Source organism: Dunckerocampus dactyliophorus, chromosome 21 (genome assembly GCF_027744805.1).
Source record: "Dunckerocampus dactyliophorus isolate RoL2022-P2 chromosome 21, RoL_Ddac_1.1, whole genome shotgun sequence".
Classification (NCBI taxonomy): domain Eukaryota; kingdom Metazoa; phylum Chordata; class Actinopteri; order Syngnathiformes; family Syngnathidae; genus Dunckerocampus; species Dunckerocampus dactyliophorus.
Genome location: NC_072839.1, coordinates 11534407 through 11556705, shown reverse-complemented (window position 1 = coordinate 11556705; position 22299 = coordinate 11534407). Strand labels below are relative to the sequence as shown.

The 22299-nt window shown below is 47.1% G+C and overlaps 2 protein-coding genes across 3 annotated transcripts in view; both read right to left on the bottom strand.

Annotated features, from left to right (window-relative positions):
* Positions 1 to 59: 59 nt before the first annotated feature.
* On the bottom strand, positions 60 to 18837 carry LOC129173863 (piezo-type mechanosensitive ion channel component 2-like). 2 transcript variants are annotated; one of them, XM_054765117.1, is made up of 55 exons: positions 18408 to 18837; positions 16772 to 16867; positions 15904 to 16011; positions 15794 to 15836; positions 15383 to 15503; positions 14861 to 15029; positions 14033 to 14246; positions 13757 to 13904; positions 13439 to 13612; positions 13256 to 13361; positions 12805 to 13175; positions 12609 to 12726; positions 12293 to 12525; positions 12075 to 12223; positions 11912 to 11990; positions 11748 to 11842; positions 11460 to 11653; positions 11230 to 11387; positions 10987 to 11157; positions 10807 to 10920; positions 10532 to 10732; positions 10252 to 10456; positions 10076 to 10177; positions 9816 to 9993; positions 9660 to 9746; positions 9441 to 9597; positions 9266 to 9362; positions 9018 to 9183; positions 8869 to 8958; positions 8703 to 8791; positions 8562 to 8627; positions 8377 to 8489; positions 8196 to 8310; positions 8039 to 8107; positions 7779 to 7945; positions 7279 to 7688; positions 6940 to 7206; positions 6773 to 6874; positions 6543 to 6699; positions 6284 to 6466; positions 6064 to 6220; positions 5878 to 5974; positions 5651 to 5798; positions 5478 to 5565; positions 2650 to 2776; positions 2405 to 2563; positions 2188 to 2335; positions 1922 to 2110; positions 1762 to 1854; positions 1519 to 1685; positions 1330 to 1446; positions 1173 to 1252; positions 857 to 1073; positions 651 to 792; positions 60 to 578 (listed from the first exon to the last, which is right to left on the bottom strand). In XM_054765117.1, exons 1-55 carry the CDS (start codon positions 18469 to 18471, stop codon positions 477 to 479), a joined length of 7977 nt encoding a protein of 2658 aa, XP_054621092.1. In that variant the 5' UTR covers positions 18472 to 18837; the 3' UTR covers positions 60 to 476. The 2 variants fall into 2 exon arrangements, with proteins under 2 accessions (XP_054621092.1, XP_054621091.1); XM_054765116.1 differs by having other exon boundaries at positions 10807 to 11157.
* Positions 18838 to 21413: 2576 nt separating this feature from the next.
* The window catches only part of LOC129173972 (guanine nucleotide-binding protein G(olf) subunit alpha-like), a 2439-nt gene continuing 1553 nt past the window's right edge, over positions 21414 to 22299 (bottom strand). Inside the window, exons 9-12 of the mRNA XM_054765437.1 lie at positions 22192 to 22250; positions 22009 to 22129; positions 21721 to 21919; positions 21414 to 21646 (exon numbers count right to left, since the gene is read on the bottom strand). Of these exons, the coding sequence (XP_054621412.1) occupies positions 21500 to 21646; positions 21721 to 21919; positions 22009 to 22129; positions 22192 to 22250 (526 nt within the window). The 3' untranslated portion in view covers positions 21414 to 21499. The remainder of the gene's footprint in view (positions 21647 to 21720; positions 21920 to 22008; positions 22130 to 22191; positions 22251 to 22299) is intronic.

The following is a 22299-nucleotide window of genomic DNA, read 5'->3' as shown; positions in this document are numbered from 1 at the left end:
ATTTATGACTTTAGCACAGCTGCTAATGCTACAGAAAAACACAGGTGATGTTGAAGACATTTAGAGGAATGTTAGGTTTATTTATAATACTCCTAGAATTTTGGGGCAACGGTAGCTCTGCCCCTTATTTCATTTCGTCGTTGGTGCATGTTCATCCTTCAGTTCCTGTCACTTCATCAGAATGCAAAATTCCAGTTATTCCGGGATGTGTCGCTTATATTTATTGATAAAACACTATCAGCTCTTAGCCCTTTAATCCTAATGTTACCTGCTAAGTGGTCAACCAGCAGGTGGAAGAAAAAGTTCCAGTAAAGTCTCCATTCCAGGACATCTCCAGAAATATCCCCTTTTCCCCCCCAGTAAATGACATCACAAACACATTCCACCGGAATGCCTTTTCCAGTTGCTTGAGGGCAATCTCCCACTTTAAATAGATCATGTTCACAGTGGATGACATCACAGCAGGTCAGTTGAGATCAGCGTCTGGTCCACTTGATCAAAGTCTCTGGCGATCGATACAAGAAAATCAGTTTGGCGTAAAGCTCCTCCTCCAGCTCCAGCTCACCCGTCTCCCGCACCTGAAAGACGAATCAGATGTGGCCAGATGCTGAAACACATTACGGCCGTGAACACGGCGGACTTATGCGTACCAAGAAGATGTCGGTGCACAGTTTGAGGATGCGGTCAACGCAGGGCAGCTCCTCAAACATGATGGAGTGACTGATCCCGCTGAAGAATTCTCGTACAAACTTCCCGATGACCAGCACTACTGAGGCGTACAGTCCCATAATGCTGCGGGACACATACAGGAAGTAAGCATCCCAACTTTTGCTACTGATGAAATAACCTGATGTACCCGTATCCTGCCAGGAATCCCAGACTAGGTGGGCTGACTTTATCGCTGAACACAAATAGCTGGAGCCCCGCCTCTCTCCTGTTGTCTTCTGTTGAAGCTCCGCCTCTCACAGGCACCAGGCTAGAAGCTGGTTGGTCAACTATCCACCACTCCTGAATCTCTTGGCTGTCGTTGTCTGTTCGCTCCAGGGACAACAAAATGTCCTTGTAGAGGCCGTCTGGAATGCAGGAGAAACAGGACAAGTTCTTCAGAAGACTATCCGGCCATAAATCAACATCCTCATTTTGTGCTAAGGACAACGTGAAAGGATATAAACCTGCATAAAGCTGTTCAATGGGTTTGGCGTTGGAGTCGCTGGGAGCGCGTAGGAAAGATGGCAGCACGGCGTGAATCACGCTGAAGCAGACATTGAACATTACACACACGCGAGCAAAAATGGCTGACTCAACAGTTGACACCCAGAAAGTACTCACACAGGAAATGTTCTGGTACCATTCAGCAGCTGGATCAGCTCCAAACGAGTCTGATCATCCAGGTACGTCACATGTTTACCCGAGGCAAGCTCCGCCTTTGCCCCAAGACTTAAGTTCCTGATTTTAGGCGGGTAAAATAACATGTTATTGTGGTCATCAATGTCTGCTTGTGATAGGAGTACATCTAACCTCTGCACAGTCCAGGATAAGGTCAGGGGGAAGTGGTCCAGGTTGAGCACCTGGCTCAGGTAGCGCCTGCTCGGAGGACTGATGGTCCACAGGGAGTTACTGCTACCTTGCAGTTCCGCCACTGTCACATCCTCGTGACTGTATGCTTCCAGGAACTGCAAGGCACTCTGGGAAAGAAGCAAACAGCGGTCTTAGGACGGCCGAAGCGCTGTGTTGTGAAAACGACTGAGGAGGAGGACTTACAGGTGTGTAACTGTAGGAACTGATGAAGGCTCTGAAGTCGTCCTCTGTCAGGTCTTTCAGCTGATTCTGCTGCGCGCTCATCGTAAAGATAGGCTGACGGGGACAAGAATGAGCCCTCATGAAAAAGCTCCAGCTTCAGCCCGTCTCTTTTCGTCCTTACCTGGAAGCCTCCAAGAGTGACAGTCAGAGAGACGTCCAGGGGCCGGTTGATGACACCAGCGACGGACTTAATGAGGGACATGAAGAGCAAAGGAAACCACACAATGCAGATCAGCAGCAAAACAATCAGACCTCCCATGCCGTACTTCACCACTCGCTTCTTCTTCTGACCGCGAGGCTGAGGGTATCGCTGAAGACCAGACAACAAAAAATACTTTCAAGGGCTTTGGAGCCTCACGGGTGGTGTATGTTGAACTGAATCTGGACCTTTTCAGACTCCCTCCAACACTTTAAGACAAAGCAGTGGGCATAGACGTCCTCCACGCAGATCCAGGAGGACAGGGACAAGGTGGTGTCAGTCCACACCCAGTCCATCACGGCCCGTAGTTCCGTCAGGAAGGGAACCAGACGGAAGCTACACGCGAGGAGGTGAGAACAAGCGTCAGGGAACGACTGTGCACCAGGATGGACAGTGCTAACTCACCCCTGGAACAGGAACAGGTTGAGGTAGTTGTAGCTCTTCGTCAGGAAGTTGCCCAAAACACGTGTCGGGTAACCTGAGCGAATCTGATAGGCCGACAAGCCGAAGTAAATACATTTCACGAAATACCACAGCTGAGCCACCAAGTTCTGATTGAAGCGCCTGCACACACACACACACACACACACACGTTCTTCTAACAGCTATTTTAACAACCTTTCTGATTGACTTGATTGATTATCCCCCACCTCTCAGTCACCGTCGGCAAGATGAAGAACATCCAGAAATGAATCCCTAAGACCAAGATCACCTGAAAGACCAACTTCCCCAAAACGGTCTTCCTTAAATAGAGAGCTCGGTCTATCACCATCGTACCTGTGGACAGCACAGTCACAATAGAAATGGTTGACACTTTTGCTTTACGCAGTACAGTGGATCCTCACGTATTCACAACTCAGCTTTTGTGTCCCTGCAACTTTGAACAAATGTTTAAATTCTTTTTTTCTCTAAAAATGGGAGAAAAAAGCATAAAATACAGCATAATAACAACGTGCACAGTACAGCATACATTTACCAAGCAGCAACGTGACGTCAGTGCGAGATGACATCACTAGCGGCTTTAGAGGAAGATTGAGGCGGCACCACAGCAGCTGGAAGAGCGGTTGTGGTGTTAGCCTGACAAGCAGGCTAAAGGCTAGACCGTCGCTCTGATTCCATCTGTTCTATCCGTCATCTTTCTCTTCAGCGCCGAACCATTGGTGGAGGTTTCGTGGACAAGGTAAGGTGTCATACGTTGCCCTGACCTGGAAGCTGAGCCTGGCTTGGGGGGGGTCTTCCACAGATCAGACCACGACATGGGCCTATCTGTAACACCTTCCCATGAAGTCCAACCTCCTTGCCAGCTCTGAGACACTGCCTTGATGTTCAGGCGTGTTTTGTGGAGAAAAAGACAAATGGCTTCCTTGCTATTGCGCCAGGTCCACGTATGGTAGTCATCACCTCCGATACAACATCAAGGATGTTTGCCAGCTTGCTAGCTCAGCTGGTAGCACAGCAGAGTCGTGGTGCAGGGGATTGGGGTTCAAAAGAAAAGACAAATGGCTTCCTTGCTTTTTCTCCAGGTCCAGCACAGAATGTCCTCATCACCTTCGATACAACATCACTCAAGCTTGCCAGTTGGCTAACTCAACTGGTAGCACCACAGGTTACGGTGCAGGGGATTGCGGTTCAAATCCCAGTCAGGGAAGCTCAACAAGTCATGGAAACGTTGGGCGTCCAACTAAATGTGCTTGTTTTGTCTAGAAAAAGACAAATGACTTCCTTGCTTTCGCCAGGTCCAGCACGTATCGCCATCATCACCACCGGTACAATAGCATGCATGTTTGCCAGCTGCCTAGCTCAGTTGGTAGCATCACAAGTTCATGGTGCAGGAGATGAGGGTTCAAAACCTGGTCAGGTTAGCTTAACAAGCTTCCAGTTGGTGATATGTATGTGTGACTTCTTTACTTTTTTTATTTAAAGTTCAATAAGAGAACTTATAAAACGCCAGCCAGCTAACTCCTACTTTTACCACCCCACGCCCACGCCAACGCCCGCGGCCTCCCTCCCCCCACCTCCCACCCCGACCCCACCCCCCACGCCTTCGCCCGTGCCGCCCCCTTTTTTGTTCCTATACGCCTACTTCTCCTTTTATGTTGTCACCCAGCTGGACAGATCTCTGAGGCACTTTTAACGTTTCCATGGCAGCAGGCATCCTGGAGGCGGGTCCTTCGTCGTGTTGATACTTACCATAAGTAATGCTGAGGGGGTGTCCCTACTATATTGTGCCACATTGATCGCCAACTGGGAAGGCAACTCCCTATCACATGTTAGGCAACCCTGAGCGGGTTTTGAACCGCAATCCCCTGCACCGTAACCTTTGGTGCTACCAACTGAGTTAGCCTGCTAGCAAGCATGCATGATATTGTATCGGAAGTGATGACTACAATACGTGCTGGACCTGGAGAAATTTGTTTCTAGGCAAAACAGACGCATGTTAGGAACCCTGACCAGGATTTGAACTCTGCTCCCCTGCACCATAGCCTGCAGTGCTACCAACTGAGTTAGCCAGCTGATGAAGATGCATGATATTGTATCGGTAGTGATGACTACAATACATGCTGGACCTGGAGAAAGGAAGGATTGCAGTACCAGTACCAGAACACGGGGCCGCCTGCATCATGAACGAGTGTTGCTACCAGCAGAGCCAAAAGGACCAACCATTACCGGTTGGTCTGACCAGGTTTTGAACCCCAGTCCTCACACATCATGAACCAGTGGTGCTACCAGCAGAGCCATCCAGCTGGCCAGGGTACCTCATATTAGTAGTACACACATTACATACAGAAATGTACAGTACATAGTATGTACATATTGACTGAGTATTTGCATTGACAAGAATGTAAATGACATCAAGTATTGAAGGGCCTAAATGTGACCATGTCAGGGTGGTCCGTGCACGCTGAATTCTTCATGCATATTTTTAAACTGGCACAGAATGTGAAAAAGCTCAAACACAAGAACAGCATTTTGACTGAACTCCTTTATGACTTCAATGTTTATTTTGCCATGGAATTTTAACATTTCTTTTTCAGTGGTTGTGATGATTGGTTTTGCCGCATTACACAATGAACCTTCAAGCCGTACGTGGTTAGTTATGTTTGTGTGTGTAAGGCAGTGTGTCTGCCTGGATATCTCTGCTGATGGCGCCACGAGGTCGTGGCGAAAGGAAACAGGAGGTTAAATCCTGCTCAGAGCAAGGAGTCACATCCAACTACTGCCCGGTCCTTTTGTCATTTCGCTACATCCATCATCATCAATACCCCCACAACAATATCAAACACGTTTGGCATTCAGACGGCTCTGCTGATAACACTGCTTGGTTAGCCCTTCTTGTTGAGCATGCACAGTGCTGTGTAAAAGTCTGCTTAAGCAACTCATATCACACATTGTTTTCATGCAAATATCACATGTCTATTAGTGAAAATCACTCGAGTGTGTTTATTAATGTCTCCTTGTATCTCTAATTCAGACATACCAAACTGGATAAGAACCATCACCAAGAATGCTTCAGGAACTTGGTCCTCTGACAAGGACGAAGTGATGTCCGCGGCTGCGGAGTGTTTCTAAAATGTAAGCAAAGTAAGAAAAAAAAAGTTTGAAGTAAAGAAAAATATTTCCATTTTTTGAACTTGAGATATGAGAGTCTACCCCAAACGCCCAGAAGCCGAAAACGATGATAATGAAGTCGATGGTGTCCGCCAGGAACATCAGGACATAAACATCTGTGACAGCGCTGTACTCTGGTTGGACGAGAGCTTGGAAGAACTGACGCACTGGACCATAGAGAGACTTACATCTGATAGAGAGTGGAGCGGGTGTCAGTCTACTGCTGAGGACCATCACAGTCAATTTGTTGCCGCTTAGCTTTAGCGTACCTGCAAACACAATACTGCTTGGCTCGGATTGAAAGTTCTGTAAGCTTCTCCAGCAGGAGGTCCAACCTGCTGAGTTTTTGAATGGAACTCAGACTGCCTGAAGATGACAAAAATCCCACAACAGGCAGTCAACAATACCTCCTCCAATTGTCTACTTCTGTTTTGTTAAGGTGAGTTTAATTTGACCTGCAGGAGAGCACATTTGGGTGGAGCTGGAACGGGTGTGCCTCCCACCACGCCAGCGCACCGTGTCTGTTGGTGTGGAACATGGACTTAATTCTGGGTGGTTGCCATCATGATGTTGAGAATCAGTAGCAGAAGTCTGGTCCCAGAGCCCATGGCACTGCAAAAGGGAAAATCTTTTCAGTGTTTTTAAACCAAGCGGGGATGTCATCGAAAGTTTTACCTTCAGTATGGCCCGGTGGTAGAACAAAGCAAGCAGTTGCAGCAGGTCATACAGGACATAGCCTTCCTTCTTCTCCACTCCCAGGATGTTAGGTGGGTGGAAGGGTTTGGAGCGGTCCACCTCCAGTTTCTGGTTGAAGGGGAAGAAGCCAAACTGGAAGAAATACTTGATCACGATGGTGACCTGAGGACACAGACCAGTGCTGAGTATAAACGCCTCCTCTTCAAATGACTGTGGCACAATTGTCTAGTTTCCAAACCTCAGTGTAGATGATGGCCGTCATCCAGAAGGTCTTACTAGGTCGAGGAACAGACAGAGTGGCCCAAAGGAACACCAGGACAGGAAGAACCAAGGTGAGACAGCTGGCAGACACCATGTGGTTCAAGACGATGACCAGGTAGCACACCGTCTCTGATCTGGTGGGTGGAGATCAGTTACTAGTTCTGCAGAGTGAATCTAGTTTAGAATTGAGTGAAACGTGGATGCTACCTAGCAGCCACAATGTTATAGATGGCGTAACATAGCTGGAGCAGCTGGGGTTGGTTGCTATAGAAACCATCTGATGCCTCCAGCTCCTCGTTGTGGAAAGTCCTGAACAAGAGAGAATCACATTATAAAGTCAGCAAATTCAGGTAGGTCATCTCAGTCATCCTCACCTGTTCCTCAGCAGCTCACTCGCTGTAAGCTCTTGAGGGCGAGATGCCAGCGGGCAGGAAGCGGCGGTGCAACCAGACGGGAAGTCAGTCTTCTCAAATAACGGCCGCCTCTGCCTTAATCCTGATCTTGATCCCCGCCTCCTCTTCTTTAGAATGTCTTGCTCTCCTTCCTGGTCCTGCGTATCCAGGCCGAGAGCGTAGCTGTAGGAGGGGGGGCACCCCTGACAGGGGAGGGAGGCGGCCCTGGAGGAAGGTTGTTCTCCGGCGCTGTTCAAACGTGACAGCGCCATCAAATTTCAGCAAAAGACATGGTGACGGTGTACAAAACGTGTGACCAACCTGTGGTCCTCTTCTTCTGAAGATGAAGAAAACGAGGATGACGCCACCTTCTGCATCCTGGTAAGCTTAGGTCGCTGGTGCTGGCTGGTTGTGGCCACAGGGAACTCTGCGTAATCTTCCCTTGTAAGGCCCACAGCTGAACCATCTTCTGCTGTAGCTTGTGATATCACTGATGCTTCATCTCTGGAGGCCAATTCTAGTCCACTTCCTGTTGGTAGTTCTTGAGCTTGATCACCTGATCCTGGGCTTTCAACTTCATCTGTATCCAGACTTGTAGCCTCATCGTCTTCACACTGTTCTCTCCCTCCTGTAGGCCCATCTTCCTCATGGTCCAATCCCGATTCTCTGGAACTTCTCATCATCTGTTCCTGGTAGTAGACATGGATGGCCTCTCTGGATGGCACTTGACCCTGAGGCCACAAGCAGCAGACAATCCATAACCAAACTTAAGCAGGCCGGCCATCTTTGTTGTAGTTTTCAGCATCATCTTTAAGTGCTACCTGCTTGGCCTGCTGGGTCAGCATGCAGCGCTCGATGCGGAGGACGGTGGAGATGTCCACATGTTCCCGACACAAACCACAGAGCCAAGCGGTCAAGGAGTCCAACAGAGCCGACAACAGAACCCAGCAAAAGCGAAGAATGCTGGAGACCCGATGCAGGACGGTATCTCAAAAGTGAAAGATGACCTGGGTTTAGTCTTTTATGAGTTTTCCACAGCACCTACAGATGCAGAAAGATGCTGCTTAGCAACTCCCCCTACCTGGTCCATCCTCCTTGTCTTCTTCGCCATCCTCCTCCGACTCCTCCGTCACCTCAGTAGAACCACAAGCTGAAGTCACAATTTTATGATTAAATCACACTGATGATGCGCCGCTCCGTAACTGAAGAGATTCAAGTCCCGTCAAGTTCCTCCTCACCGGCTGTCTTCTCTCCCCTCCGCTCTTCACATGAGTTCTTCTTCCACAGTTTCTTTTGGCTGTGACGAGCTCTCAGTGCTGTTCTGGAGTCGGTTATCCAGGCGTGATAGACAAACTGAACCACCACAAGTTAGACATTTTGTGACATTCAGCGGACGTCATTAAGACGATGGTCACTTACCTGAAAAGCAGATTTCTCAGGATGCTCCTCTTCCTCCGCCACCTGTTCCTTTTTGTCCTCTTCTTCCTCCTCGCTGTCACTCTCGAACAGGAAGTAGTCGCCGCTCCTCACCACTGCAGGACACACAGCGTTAAGAGTAAATCCACTAGAAGGCAGTGACAATGTTCAAGGGTCATGTGACTCACTGGAGGCGTGGTTCACCCAGGGTCTCCACCAATCCCCCTGATGACGCCCTTTTGCCTTTTCCTGTGCTGAACGTTAAAACAACAACAATACATCTGGTGCCTTTCTGAATTGCTACCTTGGCAACTAAGAGGCTTACACACCGTCACCATGGATGCTCTTCTGGGTTAAACTGAGCAATTTCTCTTTTCCTCTACGGAACTTCTGCTGGCGAGATTTAATCCTTTCCATCCTGCGACAAACACAAGTTGCACTCATCAGGTTGTTTTCCTTTGGTTGGGTTGCGGTGTTAGTGGAAACAAGCCTTACTGTCTCTTCAGCAGGTCCATGGACATCTTTTCCACCTCCAGTCTCGCTCGCACCGCTTTCACAGTGGACGCTTCAAAGAGCTCTGCCCCCCTACAAAACACAGGACGTGTCAAGTGCATGTAGGGTACGTGCATAAGTCTGTATGTTACCTGGAGGCCAGCAGTTGCGTGTTTTGCAGGTCCAGGACCACGTAGAGGAAGTAGTGACTCCTGAAGACCCTTCGCTGCAGCAACAGGAAGCAGAAACACACGCCATCCCAGATGATCCCTGCCTCGTCGCTTGGCAACTCACACTGTTTACTGCTCTGCTGCTCCGCTGCCATGAACACATGAATGAACAAAGGAGAAGACAACCAGGACGGTGTGACTGACTGGCGTATGATGAACGCTGTATGTACGTTTGGTGTATCCTCGGATGGTGCACGCCAGGCTGAAGAGCTGGACCAGCCAGCAGTGGTTCACAACCAGCGACTTGATGAAGCCGCATGCCAAGATCTGTCGATCAACAAACAGTGATTCAGCAGTTTCTAAGAACGATTTCCTTAAGACCAGAACAAAATTGTCAGCACATACAGACAGGATGTTCTTCATGGTGATGACGAAGATGTTGTAGCCGATCAGACAGTCCCAGTAAACCAGGATGGAGCTGACCGGTTTCAGTAGCAAGTCACCACCCACCAACAGAAAGTAGAAACACGCCACAAGGTAACCCATACAGAAGATGCTGATCCTGGAACAGGAAGTAGAAATATTTAATGCTGGAACGTTCTAAATTGTATTTGATCTTCTTACCTCGTGGTCCCAGTAATGAAGATGATGGTGAGGACAAACCAGAACATGTAGCAAAAAATAATAATCTTCATCATGTCTAGGTAGGACCTGTGGACACAAGTCAGATGTCAAACACGATACAAGGTAAAGACAGACAGAAAAGTGTCTTGTGCTCACCTGCACAGCGTGAAGTCAGGTACGGTGCTGAGACGAAGCCTCATGACTGGATCCCAGACCTGTCCGTCTTCTGCGTCAAGCTCTGCGTTGTCCCCCGCCAACGTCTGGACACCGGCATCGAGTTCGTCCTCGAACACCTGAAGCTGCAGCGAAGCGCCCAGCAGAAGCAGGAAGTCGTCTGGATGACACACAACAGGGGTTTTTTTTCCCGCATGTACGTCAATCATGTTCCACGATGGTGAGGATGAAGGTGATTTTACAGAGAAGGAAGAGTGGGTTTGGTGGAGTCAGATGATCTGGGAGGAAGAGCCATTTCACCACGTTGGAGTCCATGTTGGATGTTGGTGGTCGCCATGGATAATCTGAAATACAAGAGTTATTTAAAACAGAATAGAAGCAAAAGCTGCTGGTTTGCCATATAGTGATGAGCTCAAACCTTTGCAGGCAGCAGGAGGGAATCCAATGCACAGCATATACTGAAAGCATAGGAGCGCTGACAGGAAGTAGCAGTACTTCGGCCACATTGCACTGATCCGCTTCCTGCTGCGCCTCGATAAGACACTGATGAGCCCGAGCGCGTGGCCTACAGCGAACAGATCCATCCGCTGGCCAATCACGTTAACTGCCAACAGGAAGCAGGTCTGAGAAGCAAAGGACAGAAGTGCAGTCATTTTTGAAGAAGCACTGATTTTGCCTCTACGCTAATATTTATTCACCTCCAGGCCAAACTTGTAAAAGAAGTAATTGAGGAAGTATTTGGCGCAGCTTAACATGTTTTCATCCAAGTGACGCCTGGTGATGTCATGGAACAATGTTCTCGTTGGAGGCGGGACTTTGTTGCAGCGGAGACGGTAGAGCTCCTGGTGTCTGTAAACTGTCACTTCAAAGGCTAAAAGTGCGAGCATCATCAGGTTGTACTGTGAAGAAAAGTTAGCATGACGCTAGCTATCTGGCATAGCATTGAAAGCACTTGTGTGATGTCACTTTGTACCCTCAAATAATCAAGCAGTTTTCCTTCAGATTTACGAAGGCCCACCCACTGGGCAGGGTCAATTGGACCAGAGTACAATGCTGAGCGAGACATGTTTGTAGAGGAGTTACCTGGCTGAAGACAGACAAACAGGTCAGTGCGACAGTCTGTGACACAAAGTGCAATAGACGGAGAGGTTACCATGCTGCAATTGCAGGTGTTGGGCTGGACAACATTGAGTTGGTACATCATCTTACAAACTGTAACCACACAGGTCCACACTGTGCACATCCCAGACAACAGGGGGCGCCAGGCCCTGCAGGGCAGAGCCACTCCCACACACACTACAAACAGTAAGTTGAACATGCACACCTGAGGACAGAGCGCGAGAGACATGTCAGAGACAGGCAGACAGGACATGCCACATTGGAAAAGTTCATGCACCTCCTTCACTGAGATCCAAATCATGTAGGAGGAGACAATTTTGACAATATGAAGTTCTAGGAGCCACCAGAGGAGGCGCTGCAGACGCTGCAGAGACAGGAGGAGCCGTAGGAACAAGACAGACAAGCGGTCCACTACCAGCCTCCAGGACACCAACACTGAGGAGAGATCAGATGTCAATTTGCAGTTCTTGTCCATTTACTTTTCTGAGCCACAATGAGACCACATGCCTGTGATGTGGTCAGACAGGGTGTCCTCCTCAAACATAGAGGGGTACTCTTCCTCTTCTTCTTCTGATCTCCACTTCTCCTCAATCTCTTCCTCCTCTTTTTCCACCAGGACTTCTCCTTGGTCTTCCTCCAGAGGGAGCTGAGAAGCTCCTTCCACTGACAGATCCACAAGGCTGCCCTCACTGTGGACCAACCTGAAACCGAGGTCAGCAGTGGCAACGTAAAACACAATGACTTGTAACCTACATCATATCGAACACAGGGGATGTGTGGATGTTTACTTGTTACCTGGTGATGGTGCTGTTGTGCGTGTCCACCACTGTTTTGAGGTCCGTCAGCTGGAGGAAGGGTTCATGGAAGTAGTGCAGGTGTACGATGCACACCTACAGAATAAAGAATAAGATTAGCTGTAGCATTAGTGCACATGTCCAGTAATATTTGTCAATCGGTACCAATAGGAAAGCTGTGGGAATGAAGATCCTGGTGAAGAGAACCGGAACAGAGAATTTCTCCAAACCCAAATCCTCCAGCCTGGAGGATAAGACAATTTAAACACATGTCCGACAAAGATCCAAGTACTGCTTCTTGACTGATGAGTCCACCACCAGCACAAACCTGTGAGTGCTGAGTCCAGTGTAGTAGCTCCAGGTGTGGAGGGACGAGGGGAATTGGAAGGTGTAGACCAGAATGAGGACCAACATGGAGTAAACCACCACAGCTACCCAGAAGCCTCGCAACAAGGCCCGCCATTTTTCGTAGTTCAACTACAAAGACGAGGGGAAAGCACAGGCTTAGAACCTCGTTTTTAGAACTGAAATAATCAGAAGTGGTACCTGGTAAAGGGCGACACAGCACAGGAACATCACCATGTAGATGACCTTGTAGAGGACGATTTTGCCTTCAAAACTGACAAAGAAGAACATTGTTCCGCAGACGTAGATCCAGTATTTGACAAACATCCTGGTCACCACGGCCACCAGAGCCTCCATCTGAACTCCTCCACTCAACAGAAGCACCTTCTCATAGGAAATCTCTTGTATCTTCTCTTGCTCCGCTTTCTGATCCTCTAGAGGCCAAGATGTAAGAAGATAGGTCAGCAGAGACGCAGACAGGTGATCATCATCCAAGACAGACAGGGAGCCATTTTACCTTTGATATGGACGGTGATGGCGGACAATTGAGACTGCGTCTGTGTGTCTTTCTGTCTGTCTCTCTTCTCTGTGAGTGCTTGACGCAGCAGCAACCAGAAGGTCAACAGACACACCAGCTGCAAAAATTATGACAAAGTCTGATAAGATTACAGTGTCTGACCAGTACCAAGTAGTCTGCGTTCTCGTCTCCCTACCTTGGAGGCGAGCTCCCTGCAGGGATCGTCTTTTTTCGGGAACAGTCCCGGGACTTCCGGGACAGCAGCAAAGCTGTAGATGTATTGCAGGATCAGCATCAGGTTGCCATAGGCGACCAGCCATGGTGACGACATGAGCGTATAGCGGCGTCGCTCGCGCATCATCCAGAGCGCACACGACCAGAGCAGCAACACACAAGTCATCCATGACACGTATGTGATGGACCATGCCATCATGGCGATCAGAGCGCAGATGTAACTCTGCTTGAGAAGAAAGCTGAAGGCCATGGAAGCTACACCCACTCCTGGTGCTTCTGGCTCCTCCCCCCATGCGTCAGCGTCTCCTTCAAAGACGCATGTCTCCAACGTGTCTGCGACCATGAGCACAGAGGAGGTGTCCATTTGGGGTTAACTGTGAACCAGCATGACTGCAGGTAGAACATGCACTCACCTGATTGGCTGAGGGAGTAGTGAGGCGTGTCCAACTCGAGGGCTGTGCTCTGTGTGGGCGGGGCCAAAGACTCAGAGGGACTGTTGTTGGTAGAAGTATCCAGAACCTGAAGACGTGACCACAGTTTCGTTATAGAGACACATTAGACAAGTCGAAAGTATGCTAATAACATCCAAACTTTACATTTCTGTGGTCCCGCCCAGTGTGAGCCCTCCTCCACAGCTCTCTCCGCCTCTCTGCTGTGATGTCACTGCTGACCTCATCACTAACAAAGCTCGTGGTGGTGATGATGTCACAGCTCCCGGGGTCCACCGATTCAGTCTTGTCTGTGCTTCGTGCCCCTTCGCCATTTATCAGCTGAAGAATGACACCAAGATTAACCTTTACCGTACAAACCACATGATGCTTCTCAGCCAATGTTAATTTTGACAGGAGTTTTTAATTTTAGTTTTAGCTAGTTTAATAAATTAAATACATTTCGAGTGTGTTTCATGTCATCACCTGGTTTCTCCAAAGACTAGCAACAGTGTGGAAAAGCAGCAGCAACATCAGAGGACTGACGAAATGAAACCAGCTGAGCTCTGTATTCACTTGCATCCTCCAGGGGGCAGTGCAGTCCACCGACACCAGAGGCACCATGCCAAACACACTACATGATAATCATCATCAATCATTCATTATTGGCATCGATCAATTAGTCCATTGTCTGAACTGAAAAGGGCGAGGAGGAAGAAGAGTGAGTGAAGGTCAGCTCCTCATCCCTTGTGTTTGTGTTACCTTGCTGAGGTGTGGTTGGGAAGCCACGCTTCCTGCAGTGACGGCAGCTGGTAGGAATAGACGAGGAGGAAGTGGCAGGAGGAGTAGATCAGTGAGGTCACAGACAAACACTTGAAGAGGAGGGGCGGGACCCAACCAGATCTCGCCCACCAGGTGCAAACCACCTGGAAACACAGCAGGTAGGGAAGGGAGGAGAGGGACGGAAGCACGATACCTGGAATAGTGAGAGGAGGATGGGGCATGAAATAGGATGGTTCTGGGTCAGTGTTTCACTGGGTCGATGTTCATGTCTCACTGGCAAAACTGATTCTATGTCAGTACTTCTAGGCTTCTATGTACATGTCTGACAGGTACTACCATTCTATGTAGGTGCCTCACTGGTTCTTGGTGAGTGTCTCACTCTTCACCCGGTTCTATTTCAATGTCTCAATGATTCCACTAGTTTTAAATCAGATTCTTAACTGATTGTACTCATTCTGTATTAGGAGTGTCTGACTGGTGGTTCGACTGGCTACCGGGTCTAAGTCACTGTCTCACTGGACTAAGTCAGTGTCTTCAAGATTCTACTGGTTCTATGTCAGTGTCTCATGGGTTCTGCAGGTTTTATGTCAGCGTGTCATGGGTTCTACTGGTTAGAACTGGTTCACTGGTTCTATCGCTTCTAACTGAGTATCTCACTGATTCTACTAATTTTTGTCAGTGTCTCATGGGTTCTGCAGGCTCCAAATAAGTATCGCACTGGTTCTCTGTCTGTCAGCGTCTCATGAGTTCTACTGGTTCTAAATCAGTGTTTCACTGGTTCAAAGTCAGCGTCTCTACTGGTGTTACCTGTGAGTCCGAGCAAAACTGTCAGCAGAACTTTCCCTCCAGTGGTCATCATGTTTGCGAGCATTATCCTGGTTTTGCAGACCAGTACTTCCAGTTCAGCCAGGATTCGGTTCTTTTTGGTTCCTTCTTCTTCCTCGTGAAAAACCACATCATCCTGAGGACCCTGCTGCTGGGGACACAACAAAATGGGTTCTTGAATGGTCAACAACAATTTGGATCGAAGTCAGTCGGAAGCACGATTTTGAAATCAGTTGAACTGACACTGGTCACATGGTCAATCTAATGCCGATGATGTCTGGTCTCATTTTAAGAGACTCCAACAGGACGACAGATAAACAGATTGAAGAGAAACCTGATCACTATTCCCTGTGTGTGTGTGCGTGTGACCAAACAAGGTTACCTTTAATAAATAGCTTACAGAATTACACAATAATAGACAAGAAACCTCATTAAGATACGAGAAGAGACGACTTACAAGATTATACCTGTGTCTGTGTGTGTGTGTGCGTGTGTGAGAGAGACCTGCGTGTGTGTTTCAGGGGTCAATCTCAGGCTGAGCCTCCATGTCACCAGGCCAATGACCAGCACGCCAACATCTGGAAGGATGTGTCGCACAGCGGAGGCTACATCACTTCCTGTAAGGCTGAGTGGCAGTTAACATAAACATTATGAACACGATTATGAAGACAAACGGTAACACAACAGCACAATGCTTCTGGAGATGATAGTCTGTTTCCTGCATCCAGTGTAGAGCCACCCTAAGTGTGTCCTGAGGAAGGACCTACACTGAGCATTGTCATGCACTTCCTGTACATTCATTCTACACAAGGGCTCATGCCAAGATGATCAGCTCGGACTCAAAATGGGAGTCTCTGAAAACATTCTTAAGCATGTGTGTTTTGTCTCTTGCTAACATGTTGCCTTCTCTCTCACCTGACCAATCCCAGCTGACTCAGCGCTTTCTGCCAGGACGTGCCTGCAGATGGACACAGTGTGAGCAGAAGACACCTGGACACAATGTAAGACTCAGGCATAATGCTTACAGTTGTACTCAGGTTGCAGCGTTGTCGTGGTCAGCTGAAAGAACGTCTGCAGTAACAGGAAGAGGAAACTGGACACACAAATGGCTGTCACACAGCGACTTGTGTTACCTAAGAGACAAATCACCTCATTTAAAAAAAGACGCCACTGACAATTTAGGTTGTCATCATTGGTTTTGTTATATTATACAACACACATACTTCATCTCTTCACATCACAACAGGAAATGATGTCACACTCTGAGTCATTTGTACTTTCTATTCTCTTATTTTCCCCAGGAAGGAATCACCTGAGGCACGCCGCAACATGTGTCTTCTTTTGTCTCTGTTATGTCTTTGTGTGACTGTGGGTTTTTATATGTCTGTGTGAGTCTTTGCATGTCTTACGTGTCTCTAAATGTCTTTCGTTGTTTGTGTGTCTTCACACGTCTATGTCTTTTTGTGTCTGTGTGTCACTTTATCATCTCTTCGAGACGTCCTCGTATGTCTTTGTCTGTTTGCGTGTCCCTGCTTGTCTCTTTGTGTCTCTGCGTCGTTTCTGCCATAACACGACATCACTGTCAGTCCAGAAAGACGTGATGACACAAGTCTTCATACAAGTTTGTTTGAGCCCACACAATGCATTGTAACATTGATTCTAAAACTGTAGTGCCAGTACCACTTTTAGAACACGGGCTGCATCGACTGTTACACTAAATAAACATTTTTTTAAATGAACGGTGGTACTTGCAGAGCAAAAACATTTCTGAGGTGGTACTTTGTGGAATAACTTTTTAACAGCCACTGCATTACAACATCAGTACTTGTAATGACTGTTTATGACAAGCCTGACATTTGTTCGCTGTGTGGGTGATTCATATCGATCGATTACCTGCTCCCAGGGAGTTGCTGGGTTCCGGCAGCAAGGGCAGCAGGAGCAGCAGGAGGACATAAACCAGCGAGAAGCCATTAAAACGCAGCAAAGCAGCTGTGAAGACATGTTGAATATTTGTGCATATCACAGTGTTTGAAAGTATGACATCATTCCAAACAAACATGACACGTGTCTGTCTTCCCGATGACAAACAGGAAGTCAAAAGAAAACACCAAGGAAGGAAGAGTGTGTCGCCTTGTTCTGCTTTCCCTCTTCCCACCCCCACATTGCTCCCACTTTCTCAGGTAACAACATCTGGCTGTGTGTGTGTTGACACACTGCTAACCACTCACACGCTTACACACACACCTCCCCCTCTGTGTGGAATGTGAGGCGCTTTTAAAATTGTAACACCACAGAAAGTGCTGGAATATCAAAAGTAAGATAGTATGTTGCTAATATGTCCCAATGATGTTCAATGGCAGATGCTAACAATGCTAACTAATTGAAACATACAGAGAGTGACATCGTCAAGCTACGCACGTTACCATTTAAATCTAACAACATACTTAAAACAATATAGGGTTTGTTTACAAGTCATTTCTATGTGTTTTTGAAAAGCTTTGTGAGTAAAAATGCTGTATCGTGCATGCCAACACCACAGGGGGCGAAACATTAACTTCATGTTCTACCAGGGTTTATTCCCACCAAAAAGTGATATGTGTAAGTCATGTGAGTAAATTTACCGTAGAAGTGTTGTATGTTTACATGACAACAATGACGTTTCCCTGAAAAGTGTTGCATACAAATGATGTTATTCAGAAAAACATGTAAAAATGCTGTAATATGCATGCCAGGCCAGTAGGCAGCGATGACATTTTGGAAAGAAACATTAACTCCAGGTCTTTTTCTCCCCGCAAAAGCGATAACTGTAAGTCATGTGACTCTTTTGGACCTATTCAGCAGTTGATGGAGAAGCATTATAAACACAACAAAAATAGCGCTGTGGTCTGCAATTTATTTTTTTGTTAAATAGACAAATAAAACAATGTTTATTACAATTTGAAGAATATATTTTAGTTAAACGGCCGCACGCTGGCCTAGTGATTAGCATGTTGGCCACACAGATGATCTGGGTTTGAATCTTCATTGGGCATCTCTGTGTGGAGTTTGCATGTTCTACCCGTGTGTGCGTGGGGTTTTTCCGGGTACTCCGGTTTCCTCCCACATTCCAAAAACATGCATGCTAGGTTAATTGGCGACTCTAAATTGTCCATAGGTATGAATGTGAGTGTGAATAGTTGTTTGTCTATATGTGCCCTGCGATTGGCTGGCAACCAGTCCAGGGTGTATTCCGCCTCTCGCCCGAAGTCAGCTGGGATAAGCTCCAGCATACCTGCGACCATAGTGAGGATAAGCGGCATAGAATATGTATGGATGGATGGATTTTAGTTAAACATTAATGAGTGACATCTTGTGTTCATATGTGAGCTAATTAAATCAATATTGCTTACTACTTTATGATTATTGAGCAAATTGTTTTCTCCTGGAAACACGTGATCAGATGATCTGACAAGTTGTCAATCAATGGCTAATCAGAAACTATTAATATTATTGTAGCATTGATATTGTTAATAATACGAAAAGAACCAACCTGCAGTCAAGCTGAGGGGCAGCAGAACCCTAAAGAGGAGACCCACCACCAGCTCGGAGGACATCCTGGATCCAGTTCCAGCAACAGGCCCGCCCTGCGGGTTCTGGTTCTGATTCAGTCCCCAAGAAGAGGCGGACTGTCAGAGGTCTGCGTGGCCGCCAGCCGAGCAGCGAGTCCGCCTGAAGGCGACCACACACCCCGGTGCCATCCTCCACACACACACGCACACACAGTGAGTCAAGCCGACCCAAAGTCTAACCCACTTGTAAAAGTACAAAAACGCTCAAAAAGAGAGAAAAATATCAAGGCTATCTTCGGTGTTGACTTTTATCCACGATTCTTCCTTTTCTTTTTTCTTCTTTGGGACATAAATACAACTTCAGACGCGCAGATGTTTTCTGACTTTTTTTTCTTTTCTCCCCGACTTAAAAAAAAAATCTCACATCACCTAGCTCCGCCCCTACTCATTGACTGACAATCACTTCAGCCAATCTGCGTCATATTAGAGCCTGCCAACGCCTTCATAAAACATCCCAAAATATCAACGATCAAATTACAGCGACACCATTTAATCTCAAATCATATTTCATATAGTACTTATAACAATCAATGACATGTCAATAATTACATATTAGAGGTTAGTTGCGCACAAAAGGCATCTTAGGTGAGTTAATTAGAGCAAACGGTCAAGTTCATGGGGCGTCATTAAATACAATTGTTGGCATTGTCTCCCCCTGTTGGAAGACTCGGGCCATTACACACACTTATACACAGTACAGTATTTCATATTGTCGCTTTTACATTTCAATATTTTAGAAAACAGTTATCATCCAGACAGATGAATAAACTAAATAGCTAGCATAGAGGTGTGTAAATGCTGTTATTTGGGTTATATTGCGTAGGTAGCTTGTCATGCTAACTTAAGGACAATAGCGCTATTGGTGGTCTCGCTAGTGTACTGCGCCCTTCTAGAAACGTTACCTTTCATTGAGGTGCAGTGCTGTAAGCTTTACTGATGACGAAAGTTTTTTTCATACAAATATGTTGCTCTCTACCATTAGTAGTACAGTTTGTACAGTGCCCTGTTACACACACATAACACATAACATGGTGCGTTCAAGACAGCTGGGAAGTTAAGATTTTTTTTAGACTCCGAGAATAGGGCTATTCAACAGTTGTTCTGAAGACCACTTTTTTAAAACAGAAAATCATGCCAAAGATATTCTAGTGTTATTAATAATTTGCAGGAAAAGCAGTCACTCCTAGTAGTGAACGGAACTCTTGGGCCTGATGTCATTTAAGAGCTGGATTTGGCCCGCCGGCCCCGAGTTGAATAGCCGTGTTCTAGGATATGGAGCTGCATCCTCACAAGTTTCCAGCATATTCATACATCTAATGCAGGACATACTTGTTGAAGCCATCAGTCCTCTTTTCTTGTTTACTTTCAATTGGACATTGGAAGCTCCCAGCGGTCGGGAAGGCAGCATTTACAACCCACAACAATCATCACTAATGTGTATATATACTGCACAAAAAAATTAAAGGAACACTTCAGATGTAAACTGGGGGTAAAATGATCTTGAATATCTTTCCTGATAATAAGTGGGTGATATATTAGTAACAAAATGATGCCACATAATTTGATAGAAATGAAAATGATCACCCTATAGAGGGGGGAAATCAAAGACACCCCAAAAATGAAAGTGAAAAAATGATGCAGCAGACTGGTCCATTTAGCTAAAATGTCATTGGAGCAACTCAAAATGATTCTCAGTAGTTTGTGTGGCCCCCACGTGCTTGTATGCATGCCTGACAATGACAATGCCTGACAATGCTCCTAATGACACTACGGATGTTGTCCTGGGGGATCTCCTCCCAGATCTGGACCAACCTGGCGGCGCCAGATGGACCTAAACATAATGTCCCAGAGGTGTTCTATTGGATTTAGGTCAGGTGAACGTGGGGGCCAGTCAATGGTATCACTTCCTTCATCCTCCAGGAACTACCTGCATACACTAGCCACATGAGGTCGGGCATTGTCGTGGACCAGGAGGAACCCAGGTCCCACTGCACCAGCGTAGGTTCTGACAATGGGTCCAAGGATTTCATCCCAATACCTAATAGCAGTCAGGGTGCCATTATCTAACTTGTAGAGGTCTGTGCGTCTTTCCAGGGATATGCATCCCTAGACCATTACTGAGCCACCACCAAACCGGTCATGCTGAATGATGTTGCAGGCAGCATAACGTTCTCCACGGCATCTCCACACCCTTGCACGTCTGTCGCATGTGCTCAGGTTGAACTTGCTGTCATCAGTGAAGAGCACAGGGCACCAGTGGTGTAGTTGCCAATTCTGGTGGTCTATGGCAATTGCCAATCGAGCTCTACGGTGCTGGGCAGTGAGAACAGGGCCTACTACAAAACGTCGGGCCCTCAGGCCACCCTCATGGAGCCTGTTTCTGATTGTTTGGTCAGAAACATTCACACCAGTGGCCTGCTGGAGGTCATTTTGTAGGGCTCTGGCAGTGCTCATCCTGTTCCTCCTTGCACAAAGGAGCAGATACCGATCCTGCTGAGGGTTGAAGGACCTTCTACGGCCCTGTCCAGCTCTCCTGGAGTAACTACCTGTCTCCTGGAATCTCCTCCATGCGTCCAGGTACCGCAGTGATGCCCTGGTCCAGATCTGGGAGGAGATCCCCCAGGACACCATCCGTGGTCTCTTTAGGAGCATGCCCCGACGTTGTCAGGCATGCGTACAAGCACGTGGGGGCCACACAAACTACTGAGAATCATTTTGAGTTGCTACAATGACATTTTGGCCAAATGGACCTGTCTGCTGCATCATTTTTTCACTTTCATTTTTGGGGTGTCTTTGATTTCCCCCCCTCTATAGGGTGATCATTTTCATTTCTATCAAATTATGTGGCATCATTTTGTTACTAATACATCACCCAATTATTATCAGGAAAGATATTCAAGATCATTTTTCCCCCAGTTTAGATCTGATGTGTTTTCGAAGTGTTCCTCTAATTTTTTTGAGCAGTGTATATTAGCTGGCTTGATCCTGGAAGTGAGAGGCCATTGTAAAACAATCAAAGAAGCTCATATTGCCGCAGGTGCATTCTCTGGATGATGTCACGACAGTCGTTAAAGACACGGCGGATGTTCTCGGTGTCGACCGCACAAGTGAAGTGAGGATAGCAGTAATGTTTGCCATCGGCGCTCGCTGTGCTGATCCTCTGATGAAGGGAGACGGGTCATTAGTTTATTTATTAAATTATCCGCTAATATATGACTACGTTTGCTTTCTTACTAGAAACTCATCTCTGATGAAAAATTTGGCTCTGGTCACCCTGGCGTCTTCATCCGCATCCGGAACAGTATCAGGAGGAACGGTGTAGTTGGCGTACTCCGGGAAATAATCCTCCATCTTGGATTTCCCTGCCAATATTTTATCAGCAAGAACATCCTGTTTGTTGAGGAACAAAATGACTGAGATGGTCTTCAGAAACCTGCAGCCAGTCACAGAAACAGAGCAGGTGGGGTTAGCCAATCACAGTAGACGGGGCTAATCAACAGGAGCCAATCAGAGCATGAGAACCTGTTGGTCCAAATGGATCTGAAGAGGTCCAGAGATTCCCGCAGCCGATTGGTGGAGTTGTCCTCTCGGATCACCATGTTGTAGCTGCTGCTCGCCGCCACAAAGATGATTGCTGTCACGTCTGAGCGATGACACATGGCCATCAGTGTTTATTTTTCAGCAAAAATATTAACGCTAGCTCACCATTGAAGCACTGGATCCACTTCCTGCGTTCATCCCTCTGTCCTCCCACATCAAACATACTGATGGACACACACAAACACAGTTGTAGAATTTCAACCTATCAAAAAC